The following is a 20097-nucleotide window of genomic DNA, read 5'->3' as shown; positions in this document are numbered from 1 at the left end:
TGGTAAACAGAGAAAAGCAATAAATCATGCAAATGGGGAATCTTGAGCTTGTTTGCGATTAATTGATTTTCATCACATTGCATGAATTGATTTTTTGCGACAGGCAAAAAGCCAATAAACAATGTGTCGACTAACTGGGAAATGTGGCAGAGTATTGATGATATGTAGTAGGTGCGGTTGCTTGGGTCTTTGTTATTGTTTTCTGAGTTTCCAAATAAATGTTCTAAGTGTTTTTATTGGCAGCCATTAACATGGTCTGTGCGGCTCCACCTACCAACACAATAGCTTTAAAGCCAATGAAGACTCACCAAAAAAAAAAAGAACACTTTATATTGCAGATCTTGTTTCACAGTCACTTCCTTAGAGAATAATAAATCTAAGAAAGTAGTATTGTTTAGCCTAAAACTTTTGAATCAAAGTCTTTAGTGAAATGACTCATCTTCTTGAAAAGTCTCACAAAGGCTTTTCAAGTCAAGTGGAAGTGGACAGTCACCCTCCTGGGGTTTGTGCCGAGTGGAAACATTTTGAATAAACTGTAGATGGCAGGTTTGGTAACAGATTCAGGATTTCAGTTCAGCAAAATATTAAAAAGCTATTTCACAGTTCCTAAAGAAATCTAGACTGTGTGTGATCAGCTCTTGTTTCATGTTCAATTAGAACATGAAACAAAAAAAAAACAAAAAAATGGAGATTCTTCCATTACCTGCTCAGAAAATAGAAAAAAGTTTCAACACTTCATCTCATTCTCATGAACTCAATATTGTTTTTATTTTTTACATTGGAGATGAAGAGGTCGACTAAAGACAACATACAGTAAATGCAGCAAATACCACTGGTTGCTATTAAAAGTCTCGGCGTTTTGTCAGGCCAATTTTATGTATGTATTTTATTAATTTTTGCGTTGCGTACCATCATTAGCCATAACTGCCCAACCTAACACATTTTTCGAATGTTTTGCAGGACAATAATGCAGCAACAGTACTACTGTAACAAATCGAATGATGTTATGACAAAACATAAAATTGAACAATTTTAAAAGGTCTTGTATTCTATGCAGTTCCATTTACTTCTAGGTTGTAATGTATCAGTGGCAGAATATAACTTTTGCTTTTGTTGGCATCAACTGCAGTTTCGATTTTTTTTTTTTTTTTTTTTTTTTTTTTTGGAGACTCACTGGCACGTAGGGTAAGTAACAGAAACCCAGGTATTTATTGCCTTGGTGCTGTTCAACAAAAGGGTGTGGTGGGAAACTCTTACCTGCAGAACCTTTGCCAAAACAGTCGGGTTATGCTGAAAGCATGTGTTCCTATCGCCACAGTTCCCCCTCTAACTCTTCTTCTTTTCCTTGATCCTTTGACTCCTCCTTTTTTTTCAGTCTTTCTCCTCCCAGTCTGACTCATGCCGCCTGCCTCACGTGCAAATCAGACAGTAAGAAGTCTATCTTTTAGCAAACCCCATTGCACTTTCAGCTGCAAATACTCTGATAACATATGTGACGCCAACATATTTGCAGGTTCTTCATTTTAAAATGAATTAAGGATATGCAGGCTGAATGAAGAGCATATGCGAACAAAATAATTTTGATGCATGGATTTGATCTAAACTAATGCACTGCAGCTCTGGCAGTGCACATAAATGTTGTCCTGCTGGGAAGGTGAACCTTTGACATAATGCAGTCCTTTTCTAATACTTTGTGTCCATCATCATACAGTTCTATCTTTGGGATTTTTTTTTTTTTTTTTTTTTTTTTTTTTTAAGAAAAAGTTGTTTTAATTTTCACTACAGCTTTTATTCTGATGACTTGTTCAAGTAGGATGATGGAAATTTGCATCAAACGACTCTTTGAACCGCTTGTCCTCGGTTCACCCTTCAGCTGGAATAGTTTGCAAGTTAAAACACAAACACTGTGCAGTTCTGCAACGGTCCCAACAATGACACAACTAAGTATTTAAATGTGCGCTGGCACTTTCATGGGTCCCTCTCTCTCTCTCTTGCCTGTGCTCCACCCTTCATCCCCGCACCTGCATGTGAACTTTCCTTAGCCCTCGAAGGGGCGCGGTCCCCGAGGGTGGAGTCCACACCTTCTGCTCTGGGAACATTTACCATATGTGAACTCTTTGGCTTATCCGCTGCACCCGTTGTTGCTGCGCTTCTTCACCGTGGGGCCTCCGCTCTCGTTTGGAGAACTCGTTTGACCCACCCGCTCCAGGTCAGGGATCCGAGTTTGGGAAGATGATGGGACTGCGATCGACCGCGGACACCGGGAGCCCGGACACCTCGCTCGTGACGCCGTCCGACAAGGACCTGAGCTCGGGACAGCAACGCGTGCTGAGCCAAGTCAACACCATTAAGAGGAGCAAATCGAAGTACAAGAACGGCACGACGAGTCCCACAAGTATGGAAACCGATTTCTTTGAGTTATTTTAAGTCTCGTGGATGGAAAGGCAGTTTGAAAGCTTTCGAGTTTAGTTTTGCTGTCTGGGGAAAGGTGCGTCATTCAAATTTCCAGAGGTGTCGCTCACCAAACTGGCTCCGTTCCCAGACTCTTTTTTTTTTTTTTTGATACGGTTAGGCACTCGTTTGATGTGTGTAGATGAAATCCAGGGAGGTGGCGGGGACGCTGCAATTTCTAGTCCAAACTAGTTCGGTGTGGGAGTGACGCTTGTGCACACACACACGCACACACACACCAAAAATGTTTACAAGACTACTGTCACAGTTTCGATAGGTTGGGACAGCAAAATAGACTTTTCGAGACTTAAGTTGCTTGTACTTTATAAATGTCAGTCGACTCTTATTTACTTGACGCACCTCCTGCAGGTAGCATGTCAGGAAACGCACACAAACGTCATTAAAGCAACCCTTTTCCAGGCATACAAAACCTCTGGGATTGGCTTATCCTGCAGAACGCAGTGGTGGGAGCTGCTAAAATGTATAAATGTAATAACAAGAGTACGACTTTTGCATAATCGGAAAAACAAAGAGTCTATTTAGTTCTGTTTATTTTATGTTGCTATGAAAACACCGGATTGGTGTGCGCAGTTACATGCCTACAGCTTTACTGTTTTACAGCCACTTTGAGCATGCACACAAATGTCACTAATAGTGAAATATTTGCCATAAAAAATAACGCGTGTGAACACAACATAAAATTAGATCACATGAAATAATTCAAAATTGGCTAATTTATTCTAGAAATGAAAATCAAATGAAAACTGTTAAAAGTTCTTCTGCTGCTGTGGATTTACTAATTGCATGCATTTTTACAAGTTACCTTTTTTTTTTGTTGGAAGCTAGAAATTAAATCCCTAATTTTATCTCAGTTTGAAAATAAACCTCAAACATGTTTTTTTTATGCTTTATTCAAATTACCTTTGAACGTTTTCAAAGATAACTAATTGGTGTGTTCACAGTTCTCAAACTCTGAATGATGGGAAGAAATAAGGATTGGAGCCGCACACACATCTGAGTTCACAGGCCTGCTTTTAACTTTAATATCTGGGAGCTCACATTAACCATTTAGAGTTCCATACAGAAATGTTAAAGCAATGTATATACAAATTCACAAGGCAGCAACAAACATCATAATAATAGACATTTGCCTCTCTGAATTGAATCAGTTCTATCACACCAGTCGGTCAGATTACGGAAAAACGTTTAGCTTGTTTTAAGGGACCATGTCATAGGGTTTATGTTTAGGTTTTGAGGTGCAAAGCTGCAGAAATGGTTTTGCTTAGCTTTTCAAAGTTAGAGGAAAACCAGTTTGTGCTTATTCGTAAACAAAAACAAAACAGAGAAGTGTGTGTGTGCACACATTGAAATTGTTTTAAACCAGTACCTATTCTGTTTAAGTCAAATTTGTGTTTAGCTGAAAACAACCTATAAGAGTTGCCTAGTTGACTATGCTGCAAGACTTTGCTTTATTTTTTTTCCAATATGCAGCATTTTTTTTTCTATCATGAGAGTTTTACTTAAAATCATCCGCAGTTACAACAGCAAATTTTTAATAAAAATTATTTGATTTCACTCCTCAAATACTCAAATACTTATTCCCAATTTCAACACACATTAGTAAAACAAACTGTTTTAGTAATGTGTTTATTTTAACTTCATTTAGCCTTAAAGGCATTTTTCTTTATGCCAAGTAGTCTTTTTTTCCTCCACTCTGAATAATTTGGTGATTAAGGAAGCAATTTTTCAAGCAGAAATCTCTTGGCCCAGAACAGCCGTGAGTCTGTTGTCCTGAGACCTCATCTCATCTCTACGACCTGATTACAACATCCACCCTCTTGATTCTGGCTCGATTTCATGTCTGTTTTTCATTCTAGCTTTAGAACTATCGGACTATTAAAATAAAAGCTATTTCTAAGGTTTGGAGTATATGCATAAACATGTTGATTTATATATATTTTTTAAAGGATTCAGTGGTTTTACTTTCTTATTTCTCTTTTATTTGCACAGGCCCTGCTCCACAGACTTTAAAAACCTCTGACTTTGGAATGTTCAAGTATAGGGCAGCTAGCACCTACAGCCACACCAACTCCAGCGGGTCAGCCGCTTTCCACAATAAGGTAACTGTTTCTCTCTCTGTCTCTCTTTCTGTGCCAGCATCTTGTGTCGGTAATCAGAGCACAGACTTCTGCTTCTTTCAAAAATCTCTACAAGAAAAGACCATATTATAGTTTGTTAAAGTGACAAAGTTGAAGTACTTCTGTTAAGTAGTTGGTTCATTTCATCTTCATCCTTAACACTACATGATTTTTTTCAAATATTTCCTATAGACCTATTGCAACGCATATGATCCTTGCAGGAGGGCAAACAACTGCTCTCCAACAATGACTGCTTTTAGCTGATAAGTTGTCAATATAACGTACTTAATCTTAAATGTATTCGTAATATGTAAAAGAAAAAGTGATGCAGGACTTTGCTACTAACTGTAAATGCCATGACAACTACATAAGGTCAGGAAAAAGGTAAAAAAATAGTGAGGGAGAAGGAAGCACCCTAATTAACAGCGCTGTTAGTTGCGATGGCAACGAGTCTGTGTGTTGATATATTATGTTGGATATAAATTGAGAAGAAATGTCTTACAAATTGCTGCAGCAAGTCATTAAAAGCCGATTTGGAGTGAATGGCTAGAAATAGACTTAAAATAATCAAATTGCTTGCATTGAGGAAAGACATAAAAAAAATTACTAATTTGCTGAACGAGATGCTTTTTTTTCCAATTCTGTTGCCATTACCAGAAATCAGTAGTTGAAATCCTTACTTACTGAGGCTGTTAACCAAACCATGTTGCTGAGAAATCAATATGTAATATTCTGAGTTCACATTATGGCAGCGTTGAATGACGGATAATTTATAAATTATATTATTTATAGCACCATTGATTCACAAAGTAATTGAGTGTAGTTGAGTACCGATCTGCTGTTCTGACATTTTTGTTGTCATAAGCAACAAAAAAACCCTGTGTTTTCCACATTATTTGGTATGACATTCTAGCCCGTTCAGTCATTGATATTACAGAGATTTTTGCCTATCAAGAGAGATTAGAATACTTCATAATCTGAGTTAGGAGAAGCAATTAGATACTTAATTTGAAGTGTTTCAAAAAGGATCCTTGAGGAGCCCCTAATGCGATCTCAAGATTAGTATTTATGATGGCTGAACATTAAAAAGTCATATCCTCTGAGCATCAGGACATGGTTTTTACTCTGAACAAGTTGTGCTCTAGGTTGAGGGTCCAGTGAAGGAGATTTGTCTTGTTCAAGAGTGATGAAAGGTTGGAGCAGGAGATGTGTTGACAAATTATGGCCACATTTGTAGTTTTGCAGGTGTCACATTGACTCGTCGTGGTAAAGAAGGAATTGAGCCAAAAAGCTAAAGTCTCCATTTACTGGTCAATTTATATTCTCCTATGGCCATGAGACATGTATCATGATCAATTGAACAAGATCCTGAATACAAGTGGCTGAAGTGAGCTTCTTCAATAAGGTGGCCAAACTCGGCTCTAGAGTTTTAGTGAGGAGTTTCATCATACAGAGTGAGCTCAGTCAGCAGCCATTGGTCCTTTGCATCTGGCATCTGAACAGGATGCCTCAAAGATGTCTCTCTTTAGAGTAGGGGTCTGAAACTGCATTCCTCTCTGCTTCAGGACACATGACTCCAATATTAGCTCATTAGCAGAGTTGTGGAGAGCTTGACTGCATGCTAGTGACGCAAATGTATAGGAGAAGGGACACATCTCAAAGTTGCAGGACTCTGGCCCTTGATGAATGCAGTTTGAGACCACTGCTTTAGAGGTTTTCCATAAGTGTGCCCCCTGGGCAGACCAGAAGGACTATGTACCTTATGGCCTAGTAACCATTTGGGGTTCCCCTTAGAATGAGCCAGAGTGTGTCTATATGCAAAGGTTTGACTGAGTTTCCTTCCAAGATACGTTACCTCAGTGACCCAGTCTCTGATAACTGACAGACAATGAATGGCTAGATATTTGAACAAACGGAGTAGCTGAAATGCTCTGCAGAAAAACTATTTAGATGTTTTTGCATTCATGTGCTTCTGTGTTTGTTTGCTTTGGTAAATAGCTGTGTAAAAAGAAAAACGTCACTCTCTACTGTTACAAAACTCCAGATTCGATATGCGTGTACTAAGATGAACTATTCTGTAATCCAAATTTCAGTAACGTTGGCTGCAACTGTGTGTTTATTTGGATCTTTGTTTGGGTGTGTGCATGTATTTATGGTGATTTGGCCTGACCTGACCTGCTCACACATTAGTGAGGCATTTCTAGGGAACTTGTTGGTGTTGCTGTTCTGATGAAGGCTCATAGTCCACACATCATGTTGTGTCATATTTTATTCATCTGCAAATATGCACATCAGGTAGAATAATTTTGAATATATTCAGCTATATTGAACAGCATGTGCAACTTTATGTAGCTTATTTCCTGAAATCCAGGTAAGAATAATAATGTGCTAAAGTGAATTGTCATCATTGCTGAATTAGTAGTCCACAAAAATGTATACACTTAATTTCCAATTTGAAAAAACAAAAAACAACAAAAAAAAACATGTAATTGATATTTTACAAAAGTGAAACTTGTTTATTCAGTGGCCGATCTCAGTTTATTCTTGCCTTCAGGGATTCATTGAGCTAGAAAGATCAGTGACGTTAATCTTGTAATCTCTGTAGTTTCCTGTTATTATAGAAGCCACTGCCTCTGTTAGATAATACTTTATAAACACTGAATGTCATTGTACATGCAAGATCATTTGCCGATAGGATACGTTTCAACTTTTGGTTGCTATAGAATTATTTTAAGGTAAAATATGAGTTTATCTTACTTGACATCTTGCCCGAAGCTGAGAAACACAGCCTTAAAGGGAGGCAGTTTTAAAGGCTGCTAAACTGGATTAGTTAAAACTTTAAGTTTTCCCCAGAACGGCGTTTCTTCACCTTACTGCATATCCACTGCGTTACATAGAAATTCTCAGTTATAATTTAGTCAGTGAATCTTACTTGATCCAAGCAAGACCACATGCAACAACTCACTGTATCTGTGGATGTTTCCAAATACTGCTTTAAAGAAGTTAAAGATATTCAAACATTATGTTGAATATCTTTTTCAATTTTTCTGCCAAGTCCCTTGGTGATATGTGTCTTGCTTTCTCAGCACAATGTGAGCTTTATAACACCAGGAGATTAACTGTACATGCCTCTTCCTATAACTTTCACATAACCTAGTTCTCCTTAATGATAAATTAAATATGTCAAAATGTCAGCTGCAGACAGCTGGAACTTTGATTAATGACTTTTCTGCAAAGAGAAGTTGCTTCTTTCTTCACTGATGTTCATTGATCAAGTTTGACAGGAAATGGTTTCCCTGCCAAACCTTTCATTTTTGTGTTTGTATGGACATTCATCTCTTGTGTTGCTCAGACTCTTCTGAGTTTTACTCTGTCCTACTTGGGAATATTCAAATAATGTGTGTGGGCGTGTGCGCCTGTGTGTTCAAGTGCATGTGTGTTTGTGTGCTAGCCTGGCCATTAACTTCCAATGCAAAACTGCTCAAAAAAAAGGGGGCCAATCAGCAAACAGGAGAAGTTGTGAACAATTACATTGATTTTCTGCACTGTTTGAGAATTGTAGTCTACCTGTAGTTTTAACAATGACAGCAGGGGAAGTGAACAAAGCCGTTCGATCTCTGTTGGCCACGCTTTCACATATTGAATTAACATTAACAAAAGTTTATGCAACAACAAAAGTTAGTTTATGAAACCAACAAAACTAATGTATTTCGGCTGTCGTTCTGTTGTTGTCGTATCAACCTTCCAGACCGCTCAGATCTTCTGGTTTTGGTCTTCTTTGCATCCCCAGAACCAGAACCAAACATGGAAAAGCAGCTTTCAGCTTCTATGCACCTCAAATCTTAAACTACCTACCAGAAAACTGCAAAACTGCTGAAATACAAAGTTCAGTTAATTCAAGGCTAAGATCTCGCCTGTTTACAGCTGCCTTTGATTAGCAGCCACTGGAACATTGATCAACATATTTGTGTGTTTTCCTGATGATTTTGATGACATTTGGCAAAGTGTAATGTTTACTGCTTGTTTCATACTTGATGACTGTATGATGCTTTTATGATTTAAATTACTTTGAACTACCTTGACACTGAAACGTTCTTCCAATAATTATGACAGTTGTTTTATTCTAAAAGTCTGATTTTAAAATAATGCCTTATAAGAAAAAGAAGGAACAGATCTTTAAAAAGCATCCATGGATCAAAAGCACTAAATACAGCTTAGTTATGTATGTGGTCACAGTCCCTAGAAGATAGCATCACATCCAGCAATGGGGTCAACCACACCTCTTCACTAAAACAGGAATTTCTGTCATCTACTCACTCAGAGTTGCTCTAAATAACTGACTGACTCTTAATGGGCTCTTAGTACGGCACAAAGGTTTTGACTTAGAAGGGAGTTCTCTTAGAGCAATTTGAGAATCTTTAAGAATACATCCCAGAACTTTTTGCAGTCTTCAGCCAAAAACTGTTTCATTCAGTTCTGATTTGTTTTCTCACATATTTGGGATCATAAACAGTAACTGCTGTTCTTTTCTGCCCTGCAATTTATGTAAATATTCAGAAGAGTCGAAGTCTAACAACTAAAAGTATGAAGGGAAGATTAGTGAACTCCAACATGGAACAAGTCAACACCTCATCCTGGACAAAAAGCCCCAATGGGCTGAAACCCAGTCGGAGTGACCCCGTTTTGACTTCAGCTTCTTGTCTTGCTCCAGCACGTAGTATGGTGAGTAGTTATTGCTTCAGTGTTTTTGCCAGATTTCAAAAATAATATCAAAATAATTTTTTTTTTTAATTATTATTCTTTTTCTAGAAAGCCAAAGGGCAGATCAACTCAAGCCAAATTCAAGTTACTAAAGAGTCCCGTTCAATAATTAATGGCCCGACTTTCACTGAGAGTCAAACACGCATTTTCCGGTCACCTTCCACCCAGTCTCAAACCGATGGCAAGTTGGGCACCATTAGGGTGTCCAAAATCGAGCAGTCACCCATGTGAGTTTACTTTGCTCCTTGCTTTCTGCTTTGATTCATAATATTTATTAGGCATTCATTTTTCCCCCTTCTGAACACCTAATTGCCAACTCAGTTTTCAATTCCTATGTGTTTTCTGATAGGGTGAACTCTACAGGATACATGCAAGATAATATAACCCTAAAAGAGGCCGTGGAATACCTGTCGAGCTCTAATGAGAGCTACCAGCAACAAGGGGCCAACTATATCCAACACATCAGCTACAGTGAAGATTCAGCCAAAGCAGAGGTTGGTATGCTGCATACATCCTGTTGCCAGAAGGAATCGTATACAATGTAGGGTCTTTTGTCACTGAGGGGGTGGAAGCGTGTTTGCAAAAAACACAGCATTTAACATACAATGGAATGGTTTAGATCAAAGTGAATTTTCTGTCAATTTTATTTTTCAAGGTCTAGTGTTAAATTAGTTGCTAAATTATCTCAAGACTTTACAGCTGATCTTCACAGAGGCTTTCCATACATGAGTTTGAGCTATTTTGCCATGAATAATAATGAAACATTTCAGTTTAGATATGCAGACCAGTTACACATCCAATAAAAAGGAACCGACTCAGGGGACTGCACACAAATACATGCCACACTTTTAAATTTTTTTTATTTGTAATTAAACACTTTATGCCTTTCCTCTTACTTTGCAGCTCTGCACATACTTTATGTTGGTTTATCACATAAAATGTAAAAAGGGGAAAAAAGGCATTTAGTTGCATCAAGGGGAAGGAGTGCTTTTGCAAGACGCACTAGTGAATACCATTGTCAGTTTGTTCATACTTACTTGGAAATGACAGAAACTAGATTTTTAATATTTTTCCAGCTTTTTTTTTTTTTAGCAGGACCAAAACTTTATGTTGATTGTAAAAAGATACATTTATTCTCTGTGATGACAGAAAATTGTCACTTCATCCAAAATGGCAGCTTTGAAAAAATCCTGACAAATCATTCTAATCATAAACCAGAAATAACAGGTTGTCTCCCAATCACAATTTTGTGTTGCAGGTATTCGACCTTAATGGAATTCCACCTTTGGTGAACATGCTGGACAGCAGCAACCCAAGCTTACAAAAGGCCGCTTCTGGTGCTCTGAGAAATCTTGTCTTCAAGAACATGGATAACAAGATCGAAGTTCAGAAATCCGGTGGCATAGCTAAGGTCCTGAACCAAATGAAGAACACAAAGTCTACTGAAACGCAGAGACAACTCGCTGGTATGGACAGCTGATTGTAATAGGATCTCAAAAATTAAGGCTGGATTTTACTGAGAAAACAGGACATTGTTATATTGTTTTTGAATATTATGATGATGATATGTAATTAAATGACATATTAATTATGTCATTTAATTACTTTAATTAATTCATTTAATTAATTATTATGTCACCTCTGATCCGTAGCATCTCGGTCTCTAAGGTGTAAATCAGGTGTGGGTATTAAATTATGGCCTACCAAATATTTAATCCCACTAGTTCTTTATGATTGTGGTATTGCACAGAATGAAATTATGATGAATCATGCATTTCGATCTATTGGGCAGCTCTGCTAAGAATGATTTTTAATCTGAAGACACAAATACTCATTTTGCTATACTTAATAGTTCAGATTTGTTGAAAGAATGATGCATTTATACATTAGAAAGGAACAGTGAGAACTGTGGGATTAGGAAAAGTGTTTTTGGTAGTTGTCTAAAATGCTGATGCATTAAAACAGTGATATATATGTATTTTTTTTTTTTAAAAGGCCTACTCTGGAACCTGTCTTCCGCTGAAGAACTGAAGAATGAACTAATTTCAACAGCACTTATTGCTCTGACTAAGAATGTGGTGGTGCCATATAGCATCCCAAAGGATGACTCAGAATGTGTAGATCCAGAAGTTTTCTATTTTGCCACCGGCTGCTTGAGGTAAATATCTTTCTTCCTTCTGTATTTGCATTTGTAACATTTTTCAGAGCATCAAGAAGTTGAGTAAGTACAAAGAACGGTTTTCAAATATTCCATTTATCAGGGGAAGAAAGGTATTAAAAAAAACAGGCTATATGTGAAAAAGTAATTACCTCTAAATCTAATAACCGGTTGTGCACCCTTCACGTCTATCAAATCTTTGCAGTATCTTCCATTGAGTTTGTCACATTGCTATGGCTCAGCTCTTCTTTGGAGAATCATTTTTAAATTACACACACAGAAGGATTTTTGCATATGAACAGCCTGTTTGAGGTCAATCAGATATTTAAACTAAACAGATTTTTTTGAGCTCTGTCCAGCTGCATAACGCAAATGTGCTTGAGTTTCATTATAACTGAAAAACTTTTTTTTTTTTTTGGTATTTACTGAGGTTATCTTCAACATTAATATTAGTTTGAAGTGAAAATCTGTTTTTACATTTTCTGACAATCTGTGTGGTGCATATATATGACACCACGTAATAATGAGCAATGATTAATGATGTGCATGTAGGAACCTAAGCAGCGGCACAGCACAGGACAGGGAAAAAATGCGAACATGTGAAAAACTCATTGAGGCCCTGGTGACATACATTTCATCATGTGAGAAAGAGGGGAAATCTGATGAAAAGGTAAGCGTAAATACACACGTCGTCATAATTTGTCGACACTGACAATTGTCATTCAGTGTCACTTAAATCAGGCAATGTAGTCGAGTAGTTGCCAAAAAAATTCTTCAGCAACCTATTTCATAGTCATATAAAAGTGCTTTTTTGTGACAAAGCTAACCAATAGGCCAAGCAATTGTGTTTTTTTTTCTACCTTTGGATTTAGTGTTTTACTGTGTTGCCTGATTTAGTGACCACTTATAATAACTGACTCCTGAGCTGCATTGTTTGTGGCAGCACGTGAAGTTTAATGATTCGTATGAAGTGTTGCATGACTGACCTCATCATCGAAGAAAGTCTATCTGTTCATCAGATATTCTTGATTCTGTTTGTTTCCATTGAATTTGGATGACTCACTTCTCAAGATGCCTCCTACTTCTCTCCCAATTCCCATCTCTCATGTTTCTTACACAGAATGTGTTCATTCTACATTTTAAGCATTTTCTGAACTTTGCTTGGAAACATTCGTAAGCTAAAATAAATATATGTGCATGTTCTTGGGAAAGTACTGCATGCATGTAAATTTTAACGTTCACATACATGCATGTATGAGATAACTGAAACTCAAGTCAGTATCCCCACACAGTTAAGTCCATTGTTATACAAGCTCCTGGCAAATTTAGATGTACATTTATTTTCATTTATCCCAGTCAGGACATGCATAGTTCAAAGGATTAAAAAAAAAAAAACAATTTAAAATGAATATTGTATTTAAAACAGTGTTTTCGTTTTTATCTACATCTTCATAAGTAAAAGCAATATAGAACAATTCTTATAACCTTCTTACTAAGAAATTGAAAAATCAAATTGCTGGCCAGTCTTTTGCATGTTGCCATTGCTATTTTGGCAATGTATTTTTTGCATTGTAATTACAAGTCTTTGAGGGTTCAGCTCCTTTCACAGATTCTCTGTCAGTGTGGACTCCGGCCTGGCAACTCTGGAACATTAATATCACTCCAAGTCAGAAGAAGCATATTGGTAGACTAAAATATCACTTTAAATGTACTTCTGCAACATGGAGTATGAATAATTTTGGGTTTAAATGTACCTGCACTGTTGGAGTATTTACCAAACTTCATTATTATGTAGAATCCCTTTTATTAGTATTTCTTATTTGTGTTAATTTTGGTTCAGGGACTGCTTACAACCTGTTGCTACATGTCTCAGCTAACAAATATAGTTATAGAAAAAATTACTTTAGGACATGTTGTCCTGCATGATCTGTTTTATTTCTTGTTTTCATTTTATAGCCTGTGGAGAACTGTATGTGTACTCTCCATAACCTGACATACCAACTATGGCAAGAGTGTCCAGAGGCTTCATTCTCAACAGAGGCTCCATCTGAGGGTAGGAAAAGCCCCACAGTTGGATGCTTCAGTCCTAGAAGCAGAAAAGCTAAAGATGAGGTGGGTGTTAACCAAGAAGCTTGACCCAATCATGATGACCACATTTTAGGTCCTAAACTGCTTTCCTCTCTGCTCAGATTTTCTCAAACCCACCGCAAGTCTTGGCAGAAGACAGCAATAAGATAGCCCTGGCATCAAAGGTGGAGTGGTTGTACAATTCAAAAGCCACAGATTTGTATGTTTCACTGCTCAAGTCGTCCGAAAACAATGCCACTAAGGAGGCCAGCTGTGGTGCCATGCAGAACCTCACTGCGAGCAAAGAAAAGGTTAGTAGTAGGAAATGTTAAAAACTAAATCCGTGCAATGTTCCCTCTAATTTTTCATGTGTCTGGGCATACACACAAGCTTCCTGAGTACACTGAGGACCACTGTGGGCATCATCGGATGTGCACACCGTGGCTACGCACTAGTATTACATCTGTAATAAATCTGGGATCGTAGCAAGTTGCATGGCTTATTAAAAGAATCAGATTACATCAGCAATTTTCATTTGTTTGCTTTTAATATAAGTGATTTGCCCCACTTAAAATGAAAAAAACAAAAACATTGCTGTTCAGGAGATACGTAGTATGTTATAAGTAAGAGTCCTGCTTTAGCCAGGGTGAGAAATGAGACATTATACCTTTCAGACATAACTTTTTCCTCACATTAAAACATTCACATTTTGCACAATGAAATGTGTTCTACAGTTTGTGATGCAGTATAAATTCTTGTAAAATATTTAATTACACAGTTTTTTCACATCTGCCCTTCTCACTTCTCCAGTGGCTGCACACTTTGCCCATGTTGATGGCTCCATCTGCTTCTTGCCTTGACTTTATGCGCATCAGCTGATCCAAATGTGCCACTTTCGATGATTTCTGGATGCTGTTTTGATATGATTCATTGAACTAAATCCCCTTTCACATTCAGTGCTGGAAGTTTGAAATGTAGCAAATATCCACAAGTTGTGAGATCTCCTTTAGCTCCTCACATCTAAGTGCTTCATCACCATATCTGAGAATGTCCTGACTGACCACTGCTTAAGTTTTTGCTTCATTATGTACTTTAATTCAGCATATTGACTGTTAATGGCCTCCATAGTCTGGATGGGTGGGGGAGAATGGCCTCATACTTCTTTGCCAGTAGAAAGAAATATGATGTCTGCTGATCCATAGTCAAAATGTCTGAGTTCAATGCTTCAATGTCAAATGCAGACCATTCCTTTAATTCATCCTCTGAAAAACGAGCATCAATGTGATCGCAGACCTTACTAATAAAAAGAGTAATCTCACCAGTATTTCTGCCATCACCTGATGAGGTCCCCATTGCCTCCTTGACACGGTGACTCCACTGTACATTGTACTGTTCTTCTATTTGCACAAATTCCGACAGCCATTTAATCTGAAAAGAAACGCATTTCTTTTTTACTTTGGCTTGGTGAGTGGATGTCCCACTGCCCAATCGCTTAGACATGATAATGTGTTAGCTTTCGCGTCCCTTAACTCCGCCGCACTATTCTTACCTAGCTAATCTGCACGGTGCCACAGCGCATATGACCAAGGCACGTACACACAGTAGCATGCGATGATTGGCTGCGTAGCGAAAGTGAACCATATCGTATCATTGGCTGGACACCTGTCACTCACTGAGTTAGATTGCAAAGTAGTACAGAAAAAAATGTTATTGGTTCATAGTCAAAACTGATGTCTGAGCCCAATGTCCAGTTTATGCTGGACTTTATTTTATGTGCTACACAGATTTTCTTGTGCGCTGAGAATATGCGAGCAGGCGCGCAGCTTAGAGGGAACATTGAATCAGTGTAAATTTCCACTATGAACTCATTGAATAAGTGGTGTAAATATGGATAGCTTCACTGAAGTGGTACATACAACTGAAATGTATTTACGTGTCTTGTGTTTCAGGGGTCTGTAGCTGTGAGTGAGCATTTGTTCAAGCAACTTGCGGACAATTTTCTCCTGTCCAGTCTATTGCGGTCCAAAGCTACTCAAAAGACGTATGCCTCTCTTCTGGATAACATGTCTCGCAAACCCACTTTACTATCCCAGATGGGTAAGAAGCAACCTTTATTTTCAAATAGGATGGACTGTTTACAGGAGGATCTGAAAAAACTAGAATATAATTGTATAAGTGTTTGATCAGAAATGGTGATTTTAGTTTCCAGCAAGGCATGAGATCTGTGCACTCTATTAATCTCAAAAATATTTAAATTTGTCAAGATGCACCTGTATGTTAATGGCGCATGCACTGACTGCACTCAATGTCATAAATTTCATTTATGTCAAATAAGGTTTCACTATTTCTCTTCTGTGTAGCACCGAAGATTTTGCCTGAACTTGGGAAGGTTTTGTCTGACAAAGCTTGGCAAGGGGAAGCTCATCCTGATACTGTTGCAACTGTTTGCAATGTGTTACATAGACTGCTGCTGGTAGACCGGGACATCAGCAAGAAGACCATGAGTGCAAACATGATTATAGGACTGATGGAGACAAGTGAGAGAGAGTGAGTTTTTTTGTTGTTGTTGTTTTCCAGCTATTCCATAGTCTTGGTCAAGTGTCACTTTGCTCTTCCCAACTGATTATTGTCTCTTCGTTATAGTCCTGAAGACAGTGGATCCCTTGCAGCCTCAAAACTGCTACACAACTTGTGGACAGATAAGTTTCTGAGAAGCACCATAAAACATGTAAATTTATAAATCACTATTTAACCTGTGCCTGATTAGGGACCTTTTCCTCTCAAGCAGATATGATGAATTGGGGTCAGCTTACAGTTCAAAGCAGACGTTCACACACACCGAATAGAAACACTCTCCCCTGGTCCCTCACTGTGTGAAGTTAAATAAGACCATACAGCTCATTATTTTAGCTCAGTTAAAAATACTAATATCATATCTGTTTGCTAACTTTCACAACAAGACATAAGGGATATGCGATTAATATGATTTATTTATGTCTTCAAAATTAGAATTTTACATGCAGAATGATTACTCGGCTTGAAACAACAAGGGAAAGCTCAGATAATGATGGCATGGCTTTGGAAACCTCTGATTGGTTAACTAAGACATTTAAGCTACGGTACTTGGAGGGCACAGGTGGAACGCACTGTTTTCTTGTTTGACACGATGTGAAAGTTAAAAGAAAACAAGGGATCAGAAAGAGAATTGTAGAACTGCAAATGTCTGGTACATCCTTGGGCACAATTTTCAAGCAATTATATGCAAGTACAGACATGATGAGAATGTCCAATCGTCGATAATACTAATAATTTGTTCATATTGTTTCTCTCATTATTGTGGCATTTAGTAAATAAAAAATAATTGTAATCATTTTAACTGACCTAAAACAAGAGACGTTTGGTCTGATTTAACTTTAGACAGTGAGGAAAAGAAGGTATCTTTTTATTTGGTGTAAATGTCTGGTTTCAGCAGATTGGTGGGTGTTTTTAATTACTCCTCAGGCTCATGGAGAGACTTTCTCCTACCTTCTACCACACCCAAGATTTTGGTCATTTCAGAAACAATAAGTTGTTCAGAAACAACTGAGAGTTAATGCTCTCAGTTATGGAGAAAGTCGTAACGGAGGGTGTGTGTGTGTGTGTGTGTGTGTGTGTGTGTGTGTGTGTGTGTGTGTGTGTGTGTGTGTGTGTGTGTGTGAAGAATGGAGAGAAGCAAGAGAAGATTGAACAGATAGGAAGAAAGGAAAATATTCCCCACAGAGCATTTTTGCATGAGCACAAATAGTTATATTTATGTAGCTATTATTAGACAAACTCAGATGTCATAAAACCTCAACAGACAAGTAGAGCAGGTTGCAGGCTGGAGAAACAGCAGATTCTCTCACTTGTAATCTCCCAGAGGTTCTTTCAATTTGCTGACACTGTACATTGCTTCTCTGTTGGTGGTGCACACTAGGGCACCGGTGAGAGAAGTCACACTGATTTTCTTCCAAACTTTGCTCTCCGCAGCTGAAATTTGACAAATTCAAATTTGTTAATCCAAAAACCATAGCAGCTGCCACGAAGTCCACGCCCGATGAATGAATGTCCACCCCGAGATTAATAAGAGGTAAGCCTGCCTCTGAATTCTCATTCAACTTTAACATCTCCATGTAGACAATGTAAGCCAACTGAATCAAAAGAGGTATTAGGACTTATTTTCTTAGCTGCTTCTTTCTCTGTCTATGTGCCTGTGCTTGCAGAAGGAAACCCGCCTGATCAGAAGCTTTTGCAGCCACACCCTTAAAATCTTCACTGCCAACCTTTTTGGAAGAAGTTATGTCCTTCTTACGCTATGTATATAGAGGAGAGATTTTAGCCTCGTGAATAATCAAAAGTTGCTTGTAATTTAATTTGACAGTGTTTGTGCGTTTCGGTAGGCTAAGTGTGAGAGCTAGGTGTGCGTTAGTACTAAAATCAAATTCATGCAGCCTTTCAATACACATAACCACTTCATGGATTGTGACTTGCAGCGATTCTTAAGAGTCACAAGTTACATCGCTGTAAAATATTACAATGTTATCAGTTACTGGTGGCTAGAACATAACACATCCATGATGATGTTTAGAACTGACATATACATCAGAAACATGAAAAAAGTTAAGAAATATGTTTTTTGGGGGTGAGGGGGTTTATGTGTACGTGGAAAATTAAGTGTTTTTAGTAACACTTAAGTGTTTTCAGTAATATCAAGCAAATAAAAATTCAGTTTGAGGTCAAAATAAGTACACCACCAGTTTATATCATGAATAGAATAGTCGGAAAATATCATGTTCACATTTAAAAAAATTATTTGTTGTTGATGTTAAAAATGCTATGTTTCTGTAATTGTATATATATATGTGTACATGTTATTCTATGATTAAAAATGTGTGAAAAGTCCATATTTCACATATGGACCTGGCAACTATTCATTTTGCTTCTTTGCCATTTCATACAGTTTGAACCCATTACTTCCTTTAAAAGCTGTCTATTTTGAAGTTTCGTGACAAAATGTTCACTATACTCATTTAAAAACGTTTTCACAAACATTAATTCTATTTCTTATTCAACAATCCCAACTTCTTTAAAGTCTCTTTGCACTAAATGATGTACAACATGTATAAGATTCAGCTTATCAGGCCAAAAAAAATAAATCATACATTTTCAGAAAGAAATAAAAAGAACATAATTTTCTTCCAGGTATGAAATGGAAGTGGGTTGGGACAAGCTGGCAGTGTGTGTCTACTGAATGGGAGTGTGACTTCGCAAAGGAACAATTTGACTGTAGCTACTTGCTGGCTCTTCACAGACATTAACCAACAGTTACAGCCTGGCCTCTCTTAAAGGTTATAAAATACACCTATTTGTTTTGCTAATGCTTGTTTATTGACATGTTGCCAATTTTGTTTGAAACACAACTACAGAGACACCTCTTGACACATTCCTGTAATTTTACGGTGTTTATATAGTATACAAGGCTTTTTATTTTTCAGTTTTTGTGAATCATTTTTAAAGTGATAAATATTCCACGTCTGATTTTATGCTTTATGCTGGCAGTGACTTCACTGACTGGTGGCTCACACAGACACTACGGTTATATCAGTGGTGTTCAATGGATACTTCTAGGTTTCTTAAGATGTGCAGTACTGGGGGGGATTCTTCTTTTTTATTGCCCTGTCACTGAATGTGCATATTATGTAATTTGTATTTCTGATATAGGTTCGTGTTTTTTCGACATTGACTTGAATTTTTATGAAAAACCAGAAAAAATCGAGGCAAAGTGGTAGCATGAGCGAGTGATGCATTTAAAGGAGTTTTGTGCAGCAGTAAAGAGTCAGGCCTGTCAGCCACCGCCTTATAGCAGGTGGAGCCAGCGATGAGGGATGTCGGCAACACTCTCTTAAGTGTTCTTTGATGCAATTTAGCTAATTGCAGAGCTGAAAATTGAAAGGCTGTACCTTTTTACGTAAGCATAATGAATAATGAGTTAAGCTCAAATCATCGGCCAGGAGGAAGACACAGAGATGTTTTTTTTTGTCCAACTCATCATGTTTTCTCTCTCTCTCTCTTGCAACCTTACAGCGTTATGGGGTCTTTACAGGGTATCTGTTTTGACAGAGCTACTGTCTATTTCTTTGAACAAAAAAAACCCAAACATGTTTCCTGTTGGTGCAGATTGTGTAACAAACGATAAAAGACATCTCAGCTATTTGTTAAGGTGGTTGGCAGCTGTTAGGATTCCCTATCAACCCAAAGCGAAAGACATTGGACATTTTTATACTTGGCTGTCTTAAGGTTCCTCTGCCTTAGGCTCGATCACCTTCAGTATTGTTTGGAATGTTTTTTGAGAATTGCATATGTTACATTTTATTAGGAGTTTTGTTATTAAGTTGTTACTTTACATGCAAAAATAAACAGCTATGCAAGCAAAGAATGTCAAGGTTGCCTGTTTCTTCGGGACATACAGTAACTTACACAGTATTTACAAATGAAATCACTACA

General features: G+C 37.7%; 1 protein-coding gene across 2 annotated transcripts; it reads left to right on the top strand.

Moving 5' to 3' along the window:
- The first annotated feature begins 2072 nt into the window (after positions 1–2072).
- On the top strand, positions 2073–20043 carry LOC111608442 (plakophilin-1-like). Of its 2 annotated transcripts, none has more exons than XM_023332799.1 (15): positions 2073–2395; positions 4462–4571; positions 9147–9311; positions 9399–9577; positions 9700–9844; positions 10609–10816; positions 11346–11508; positions 12061–12178; positions 13465–13620; positions 13698–13886; positions 15525–15672; positions 15936–16122; positions 16219–16303; positions 17584–17683; positions 18796–20043. In XM_023332799.1, the coding sequence occupies exons 1-14, from the start codon at positions 2233–2235 to the stop codon at positions 17656–17658; spliced, it is 2091 nt and encodes a 696-aa protein (XP_023188567.1). In that variant the 5' UTR covers positions 2073–2232; the 3' UTR covers positions 17659–17683; positions 18796–20043. The 2 variants fall into 2 exon arrangements, with proteins under 2 accessions (XP_023188567.1, XP_023188562.1); XM_023332794.1 differs by lacking the exon at positions 18796–20043 and adding an exon at positions 17817–18525 and having other exon boundaries at positions 2074–2395.
- The last annotated feature ends 54 nt before the right edge of the window (positions 20044–20097 follow it).

The sequence above is a fragment of the Xiphophorus maculatus genome, chromosome 1 (genome assembly GCF_002775205.1).
Source record: "Xiphophorus maculatus strain JP 163 A chromosome 1, X_maculatus-5.0-male, whole genome shotgun sequence".
NCBI classification, from domain to species: domain Eukaryota; kingdom Metazoa; phylum Chordata; class Actinopteri; order Cyprinodontiformes; family Poeciliidae; genus Xiphophorus; species Xiphophorus maculatus.
The sequence above is the reverse complement of the archived record's forward strand: the minus strand, read 5'-3'. Positions and strand labels throughout refer to the sequence as shown.

What these genes read in the sequence shown, in the direction of transcription:
- LOC111608442 (XM_023332799.1), top strand. Translation starts at nt 2,233, where the DNA reads ATGATGGGACTGCGATCGACCGCGGACACCGGGAGCCCGGACACCTCG. An exon ending in AAGATTCAGCCAAAGCAGAG is followed by an intron (nt 9,845 to 10,608) that starts GTTGGTATGCTG and finishes TTTGTGTTGCAG; the next exon opens with GTATTCGACCTTAATGGAAT. An exon ending in CACTTTACTATCCCAGATGG is followed by an intron (nt 15,673 to 15,935) that starts GTAAGAAGCAAC and finishes TCTTCTGTGTAG; the next exon opens with CACCGAAGATTTTGCCTGAA.